General features: G+C 53.8%; 1 protein-coding gene across 1 annotated transcript; it reads left to right on the top strand.

Annotated features, from left to right (window-relative positions):
• The first annotated feature begins 2,937 nt into the window (after window positions 1-2,937).
• On the top strand, window positions 2,938-6,903 carry BCL7C (BAF chromatin remodeling complex subunit BCL7C). The gene is made up of 6 exons (XM_060032107.1): window positions 2,938-3,294; window positions 3,847-3,925; window positions 4,259-4,367; window positions 4,461-4,622; window positions 6,073-6,158; window positions 6,714-6,903. The coding sequence occupies exons 1-6, from the start codon at window positions 3,203-3,205 to the stop codon at window positions 6,837-6,839; spliced, it is 654 nt and encodes a 217-aa protein (XP_059888090.1). The 5' UTR covers window positions 2,938-3,202; the 3' UTR covers window positions 6,840-6,903.
• The last annotated feature ends 2,034 nt before the right edge of the window (window positions 6,904-8,937 follow it).

Genomic DNA, 8,937 nt, shown 5'->3' with positions numbered 1-8,937 from the left:
CGCCCCCCTACCGAGGAGGGGAGAAGGGGGAAAAGGGTGGGGGCGTGGCCCGGCCGTAGCCAATCAGGGCTCAGACCCCAACAATCTACACCCCCTCCCACCCCACCTCCGCCGCCCCAGGCAGGATTCCTTGGCCCTGAGCTCAGCTCCCTGCATGCACGGCCTAGTCGGGAAGGGGGCGGCAGGTTGTCTGCAGAGTGGACTCGGGACCTGCAGGCTTGGGTTGCCGGGGCCTGGGAGACAGCCCTGAGTCAGATGGGAGGAGAAGGCTCAGGCTCCGACCTGAGGGAAGGCTTGGCGCCCGGGCTGCTTTTCGGAGAAAGCTGGGGAGGGGTGGGAGGTGGAGAGGGAGCAGCTGGCAGGACAGGAATGTGCTGCCCTTCCTCTTGGCTGGGGGAGGGGAGAGCGGGGTGCGTGAGAGGCCAAGGTGGGGGCCCTCAGGCTTAGGCCACACCTGCCCGGACATACACCTCCCGGCCTATCTCAGATGTCTCCTGCCCTTGCTTTCACAGTCACTCCTACTAGGCGGCCACCTCACCTCACCTTACCAGACCCAGTAAGAGAATTCTTCTGACACACCCGCATCTACTGAAGGGTTTTCACACAGGAACAAACTTAAGAGACAGGTACAGGGAGTCATACCCACACGTCAAACCACTAACCTGATGCAGACAAATGCTGAACGGTCTGTACACACTTACTTATCCCCACAAATGGTTCCCAGGCACCCACACTCTCCTGAGCTCTGGGACCCAGAGATGATCCATTCTTGGTCTCTAGCCCCCTGAGGAGCTCACAGTCTGATGGGGAAACCATAGACAACAGCTTGTTATGGGGTTTGTGAATGAAGAAACTGGGAAGGAGACCTGTGTGTCTGTGAGTACATTGCCATGTGCAGACAACTGTCAGAATAAAGGAAGAAAGAGATGAACTGGCAGAGGGCACAGCAGGTGGGGCATCACACACTGTGCGCGGGCTTTCTCTAGTTGCAGTGAGCAGGGGCTACTCTTCGTTGCGGTGCGCGGGCTTCTCATTGCGGTGGCGTCTCTTGCTGCGGAGCACAGGCTCTAGGCGCACGGGCTTCAGTAGTTGCAGCACGTGGGCTCTAGAACGTAGGCTCAATAGTTGTGGCGCATGGTATTAGTTGCTCTGCTGCATGTGGGAGCTTCCCAGACCAGGGCTCGAACCCGTGTCCCCTGCATTGGCAGGCAGATTCTTAACCACTCCGCCACCAGGGAAGTCACCATCACACATTTTTTTAACAGAAACTGTTGTTGGGTATTTACTATGTGCAAGGCACTGTTCTAAGTTATACAGGTATTAACTCACTCCCATGTTATAGCTGAGGAATTAGAAATAAGTGACTTGTCTAAGGTCACTGGACAAGAACAGCTGGGATTTTACCTCAGCAGTTTGGATCCAGAAATGCTGTCATAACCACCTTCCTATACCTTAACCCCTCTGAACATAGTAACACCAAAACACACAGACACAATAGCCACACCCTTGAAACACATGCACACGTAACAACAGAAATTTAGAAGGTGGCATCTGCTGACAAACACAGCCTCAAACAAAATCAACCAAGACACACTCATTTTAAGTAAACTTTCCATTGAAGTAAAATATACACAGGGAAAAGTACACACATCATAAGGGTACAGCCTGACGAATTTTCCAAGAGTAAATATGCCCTGGGAACCAGCACCAGATTAAGAAACAGAACATGACCAGTTCCCAGAGCCCCCTCTTAGCCCCTCCCAGTCCCAAGGCTGACCACTATTCTGATTTCTCACAACATTAATCGGTTTTGTCTGTTTTTTTTAAATTTTTTAATTTATTTTTTTATTTTTGGCTGCGTTTGGTCTTCATTGCTGCGCCGCGGGCTTTCTTTAGTTGCGATGAGCAGGGGCTACTCTTTGTTGCGGTGTGCAGGCTTCTCATTGCTGTGGCCTCTCCCGTTTCGAAGCACCGGCTCCAGGGGCACAGGCTTGAGTAGTTGTGTCTCTTGGGCTCTATAGCGCAGGCTCAGCAGTTGTGGCACACAGGCTCAGTTGCTCCGCAGCATGTGGGACCTTCCCCGACCAGGGCTCGAACCCGTGTCCCCTGAATTGACAGGCGGATTCTTAACCACTGCGCCACCAGGGAAGCCCAGTTTCTCCTGCTTTGAACTTTATATAAATGGAATCATACAGTGTGTAGTGCTGTATCTGATTTCTTTCATGAGACTTGTCCCAGTTGTTGGGGGTAGCAGGACATCACTCTCCTTGCTGTGTCCTCCATGGTTTGAACAGACTACAATCATTTTGCACTCCCCTGTCGATGGGTTGTTTCCAGTCTGAGGCTATTATGAATAGAGCTATGAACATTCCAGTACAGGCCCCTTGGTTCTGATACCCACGCATTTCTGTTGGGTGTTAACGACCTAGGAGTGGAACTGCTGGATCATAGAGTTTCACTCGAAAACCGCCAGCTTTCCAAAGTGCCTCTACCAATTTACACTCCCCCAGAAATATGAGGAATCCAGTTGCTCTACTTCTTCGCCTCCACTTGGTAAGGTCCGTCATTCTCACTTTAGCCATTCTGGTGGGTGGAGAGTCAGTCATATTTGCAGTGTCTGGCACGTAACTGGCACTCAGTCAGTAGACTGTTGAATGAATGGGTAGTTGAACACTGTAGAACCAGAGAGCCTGGCGAGGGGGACACACACCCACGCACACGCACACGCGCACACACACACACCCCGTTCCAGGGACGCCCCCACGCGCAGCGGTAGCACACAGGACACACACCCTCTCGCGCCCCCTGGCGCCCACGTGGTCTGAATGCAAGGCCGCAGCCCCACCGCGCGCGTCCAGTCGCCCAGCGGCCCCCAACCTGCCTCTCGGCGGCGGGCAGGAGGCGCTGCTCGTCCGGGTGCCCCGAGGGGGCGGGCCCGGTCGGGGCGGGGTCGGCCGGCTTCCAGGCCTGGGCTCTGGCCTCCCGCGCCGCCCGGCCGCTCCGGGGACGGGCCGGGGCGGGGCGCGGCGGCAGGAAGCGGGGCGGGGACTCGCGGAAGCCTTGGGGAGCGAGGGAGGGCGCGGCCAACTCCCGGAGAGAAGACAGGCCGAGAGAGCGGCGCCCCGGCCTGGCGCCGAGCCTGAGCCAGCCGGACGGGAGGCGGCCCAACCGCGGGCTCGGCCTCGGCCCCAGCCCCGCCAGCATGGCCGGCCGGACCGTGCGGGCCGAGACCCGGAGCCGGGCCAAGGATGACATCAAGAAGGTGATGGCGACCATCGAGAAGGTCCGGAGATGGTGAGCGCTGCCCCGGGGCCAGGGACGGGACACGATGGACCACTCCTCCCCCAAATACGTCTACCCCCCTTCGCCAGCTGTGGCCCCCAGGTGTTAGGTGTGCCTCCCAGCTGCGCCCTGGATCTGCAGGGCTCTATCTTCCTTCTCCTGGCTACACCCTGGGGTCTACAAAGCGTGTTCCCCAGCCCTGCCCTCCCGAGGCTGGAGCTCCCATTTATGCCCCGCCCCCTGAAGCTTTGACACTCCTTTCGCAAGTATGCAGAGTGATCTTCATTGCTTTGGTCCCCAGCCCGGCCCATAGTCGCGCTCTCCACGTATATACCCCAGGGGTCTGCAGAGCCATGACCCCAAGTCACACTCTCTCTCTAGAGGCACCCCCCCATCTATACTCTCGGGTCTGCAGGGTTTCTCCCTCTAACTATGTCCCATTAGCAAAACTGCCCCTTCCCTCCGGCACCACCACCACCTCTACAGGTATCCCCAGATGTGTCCAGCTCCTGGGGTGGCTCTCTCCTCAGGCCTCTCTGACCCAGTCCCCCCACCGTCCCACAGGGAGAAGCGCTGGGTGACTGTGGGCGACACTTCCCTTCGTATCTTCAAGTGGGTGCCAGTGGTGGACCCCCAGGAGGAGGTGAGCAAGTTCTCCCACACCAGGCCCTTCCTCTGTGCAGCCTCAGGCAAGCCCCTCCCCACCCTGGCCTCCACCTCCAGTCCCCACTCAGACCTCAAATGCAGGAGCCCGGACAGATGTTAACAATTAGTAGCAACTCCGCCTCTTCCCCCTCCCCCCACACCAGACCCCGCTCACCCCACCCCAGTTCAAAACCTAACCCAGTGTGCACAACCTGTCCCCTCATGCAGGGCCTTCTGCTTCTCTGTGCCTCAGTTTGCTTATTTGTACGGTGGGGGCTTTGCAAGTGCTAACTAGAAAGCTGACTCTGACCCTTAGCCCTCTAACCCCCAGGAGCGACGGAGGGCAGGTGGCGGGGCAGAGAGATCCCGAGGCCGGGAGCGGAGGGGCAGGGGCGCCAGTCCCCGAGCGGGTGGCCCTCTCATCCTGCTCGATCTCAATGGTATGTAGGGATGCTGAGATGTGGGGGGCTGTGGGGATTGAGGGAGGGGGCTGGAGGCCTCAGGCCCAACCCTTTTGGCTTTTGCTCCCACAGATGAGAACAGTAACCAGAGTTTCCATTCGGAAGGCTCCCTGCAAAAGGGCACCGATCCCAGCCCTGGGGGCACCCCCCAGCCCAGCCGCCCTGTGTCACCTGCTGGACCACCAGAAGGGGTCCCGGAGGATGCTCAGCCCCCACAGCTGGGCCAGGAGAGAGGTAGGACCAGGTGCCTCCCAGGAGCTCTCTCTTCTGAATCTTGTTCTCTCCAAGGTCGAAGCCACCAGCTTACCCCTCGACCTGCTCCCCCTCCTGTGTTGCCTCCTTGGCAGGCCTTCCCTGAGTCCTGTGGAAAGTCACCGCCCTTCCTCTAGCGACTATCTGTCTCCTTCCCCTGGCTTCTTGGCATCTGTGGATAACTTAGCACTGTCTGAGGTTTTCATGTAAATTTAGCATTTTACTAGTTAAGTATCTTTCTCTGCCACTCCCACCTCATGTCACTTCCTGAATGTTGGGCCCATATCAATCTTGTTCACTGCTGTATCCTCAGAACACCATGGAACACATAGTAGGTGCTTAATAAATATTTGCTAAGGAATAAGTAATCGTGATAATCGTAAGAGTGATTAATAATAAGAGATAATAACAGCTAATACTTATTGAGCTCTTACTGTGTGCCGGGCACCCTTCTAAGCACTTTCCATGTTTTATCTCATTTAATCCTTACAACAACTCTGTGAGGGTTATGATCTCCATTTATAGATGAGAAACCGAAACCCAGAGAGGTTCAGTAAGTTGCCCAAGCTCACACAGCCAGTGAGCCAGGATCTGGGGTATGAGTCCTCCTCAGCTCCTCTTTCTTCCCATAGAGTCAATCCCCTATCTGGTCAGATTCACCTCCCCAATGTGTCTGCCTTCCCAGGCTCCGTCATCTCTCTCACCCGCACCCAGCTCCAGCCTCCTGGGTCTCCTGTCTTCCAGTTGGACCCACACAGCTACCAGAGCACAAGGTTGACGAGGTCATTTTCCTGCTTCGAAGCCTTCAATGGCTGCCTGTGACCTTTGACTTCTCAGCCTGGCACTCCGGGCCCTTCGTAAACTGTCCCCTGCTGACCTCATTGTTCCCTTCCAAGAACACCATGGCTTGGGCCTGTGTTCCGTGTTGTCTAGATCATACCACACGCTTGTGTACCTTTACTAATATAAAAACAATAATTGGCATTTATCGAACACTTCCTGTGTGCAGGGCACTGTACTTTTCCTGTGTTATCTCATTTAATTCTTAAAACAGTCTCATGTGGTAATTACTGTAATCATCTCCATTTTACAGGTGGGGAAAACAGGCTTAGAGCAATTAAGTCACTTGCCCAGGGTCAGGATTCGAACCCAGGCAGTCCAACCCCAGAATCTGGGCTTGCCAAGCTTCTGTTCCCTCTGCCTGAAATGTACTCCAGCTCCCCATTTGTCTATCTGATCAAATCTACTCACCCGTCAAGATCCCACCTAAATGTCCTTCCTGTGTTTTCTTCCTGGGTTGCAGCCAGGTGACTGGCTCCCCACTCAGTGCTCCCACAGCCCGCGGGCTTATGTGATTGGTGTGTTTCCCTCTTGGTCTGTGCTGTGGTACAGAGCAGCTGTTCAGGGAACACCTGTTAATTTCATGTTCCAGATCCTGGGGGCATAACTGCGGGAGGCACCGATGAACCTCCAATGCTGACCAAGGAGGAGCCTGTTCCGGAATTGCTGGAGGCTGAGGTGAGAGTGTCCAGGAGGCTGGACTCCCAGGTCTTGGAGGGAATGGGGGCTCTGGGGTAGCCAAAGCCTTGGGGGCTGCACTCTTGAGGTCCAGGTGGGAAATGTAGACCTTGGACACAGCTAAAGGCTATAAGGCTGGGTTCTTGGGACTGAAAAGAAAAGGGTGTTTTAGAAACAAAATCCTGCGGGCTGGATTGGGGCTGATTTGAGACCATTAAAAGCCTGAAAAGATCATGGTGCACCTCCAAGTATTTTTTTTTTTTTTAATCCTAAGAATGTAATTAGCTTAAGAAAGTCCCCCACAAACTTCTGACTTTTCCCACAAGGACTACCGTGATACGTTTTCGAGAAATATCAAATATCAACTTCTTTCCCCTAAATGGTGTTGTTGTTGTTTCCGGCGCCCTACTTAATCTGCGTCCTGGGGCCCTGGCCCTGGGCTAGACTCCCGGGTCCGGGAGGGGAGTGGAGTGGAGGCTTGCGAGAAGGCATAGGCTAGGAGGCTGCACTCCTGGGTTTGGGTGGAGCTCATGCCTGTCCACCCTTCCTCTCCAGGCCCCTGAAGCTTACCCCGTCTTTGAGCCAGTGCCACCTGTCCCCGAGGCAGCCCAGGGTGATACAGAGGACTCGGAGGGCGCCCCCCCACTCAAGCGCATCTGCCCAAATGCCCCTGACCCCTGAGAAGCCGGCCTGCCTGTCCTGTCGCCCCAGGGGTCCCTTTGGCTTTTTACAAATAAAGACCCTTTTGTAATTTCGTGTCATGTCATTTCCCCGTCAGGGCTGGGGAGGGTCTTTGGAGACAGTTTTGTCTCACGCTCCATTTCTCAGATGGGGTCACTGAGGCTCTGAGAGGACCTACCTGTAGTCACACCCTGAGTCAGACATGGAAGAGGGGTTTGAGCCAGGACCCTGCCTCCCCAGCACTCCCTCCACCCTGTCCTGTCCCCCTTACCTTTGACCCTTCCTTCAGCCCTCCTGCTCTGGGAATCCCAGGACCCCTTTTCTTCCTGCTCAGCCCTCCCCTGGGCCCAGCAATTACCAAAGCTCTGGGCAACTAGGCCCGTGATTCCCATTCACACACAGGAACACAGAAGCCCAGAGGGACTTTGGGGCCTGGGAAGACCCAACCCATTCCCTGCCCTCAGGAAGCTACAGCATCGTTCCTCCCTGCCTCTGCTTAGCCATTCCTCCACTGGAGCCCCTGCCCACACTTCTGGTTGAATCTTGCTTGTCTTCGGCTCAGTCACTACCTTCTCCAGGAAGCCTTCCCCAGGCTCAGTGAGTTTCTCCCCTTCGGGCTCCTACAACCCCGTGTGCTCCTTTCCCTTTGTCTCAGCATTTATCAGGCTGTTTGGGGATGGTTGGTTTGTGTGTCTATCTCATCCACTAGGCTGTAGGCTCCTGAGAGCAGAGCTTGGTCCCAGCCTTGCCTAGCAGCACACTAGGCATAGAGCAGTCATAGCAATTGTTGGGTGAATGAATGAATTAATGAATGGGCTGAGGCTGTCCAGGAAGGCTTCTCTGAGTAGGTGGCACACAAGCATGACTCTGAGACATGTACCTCAGTGTGGTATATCTGAAGTCAGAAGTCCTGGTTAAAGTCCTGGCTCTGTTACTCACTAGCTGTGTGGCTCTATGCTGGCTGTTTCCACTCTCTGAGCCTTAGTTTGTTCATCTGAGCAATGGGGACAATAACTAGGCCTGATCTGCTGCAGTGGGTTGTGGGAAACTTCAAATAATATAAGGGTACCTTCACTCTGTGCCTGCAAGAGAGTCAGAGTCAGGTGTATTAGCCCTATTTTTATTTTTATTTTTTTTTCCTATTTTTATTTTTAACAAAGGAAGAGACTGAGGTTCAGAGAAGACCAAATTGAAGCTTTAAAGAACTTTTTAAAATATTCAGGGTGTTTCCAGCAGCTTCAGTAGTAATATTTGAGCCAGGCTGGCCAGGGGAGCCAGGTGTGCAGTGATGTGGTACATTCATTTCTTGTTGCTGCCTAACAAATTACCACAATTTTAGTGGCTTAAAACAATGCAAATGTATTATCTTAGCATTCTGGGGGTTAGAAGTCCAAAATTACTCTCAGTCGGTTAAAGTAAAAATGTCGACAGGGCTGGTTCCTTCCAGAGACTGTAGGGAAGCATCTGTTTGCCTGCTTTTTCCGGCTTCTGCAGACCACCTGCATCCCTTATGGCCCCTCCCTCCATCTTCAGATCCAGCAGCATAGCATCGTCCAAACTCCCTTTCTGTCTCTGCTTCCATTGTCACATCTGCTTCTCTGACTCTCCTGCCTCCCTCTATTAAAGACTCTTGTGATTACATTGGACCCACCTGCATAATCTAGGCTAATCTTCCCAGCTCAAGATTGTTAATTTCATCACATCGGCAGAATCTTCTTTGCCATGTAAAGTAACATATTCACAGGTTCTGGGGATAAGGCCTGGACATCTTTGGAGGGCCATTATTCAGCCTCAGCACATGTGGTAAAAATCTCAGCCATTTCTAGGGTGTGTGGGTCATCTCGTTATTCCCCTGAATCACCTCATGTGGTGATGAGAGTGCTCTGTAAAATGTAAAGTGCTTTGTACGGATTAGTAGTACAGTGTTAAGGCCCAGAATTCAGGCTCTGGGTTAGAATCTCAGCGTCACCATTCATTCACTGTGTGACCTTGAGCAAGTGACTTAACCTCTCTGTGCCTCAGTTTTCTCATCTGTACAATGGGGATAATAGTAACATCAGCCTGGTGAGATTATTGTGAGGATTAAATGAGGCAATAC

This window comes from Delphinus delphis, chromosome 15 (genome assembly GCF_949987515.2).
Source record: "Delphinus delphis chromosome 15, mDelDel1.2, whole genome shotgun sequence".
In the NCBI taxonomy this organism is placed as follows: Eukaryota; Metazoa; Chordata; class Mammalia; order Artiodactyla; family Delphinidae; genus Delphinus; species Delphinus delphis.
Note: the sequence above shows the minus strand (reverse complement) of the source record. Positions and strands in the feature narration are given on the sequence as shown.

What these genes read in the sequence shown, in the direction of transcription:
- BCL7C (XM_060032107.1), top strand. Translation starts at nt 3,203, where the DNA reads ATGGCCGGCCGGACCGTGCGGGCCGAGACCCGGAGCCGGGCCAAGGAT. An exon ending in ACAGCTGGGCCAGGAGAGAG is followed by an intron (nt 4,623 to 6,072) that starts GTAGGACCAGGT and finishes TTCATGTTCCAG; the next exon opens with ATCCTGGGGGCATAACTGCG. An exon ending in CGGAATTGCTGGAGGCTGAG is followed by an intron (nt 6,159 to 6,713) that starts GTGAGAGTGTCC and finishes CTTCCTCTCCAG; the next exon opens with GCCCCTGAAGCTTACCCCGT.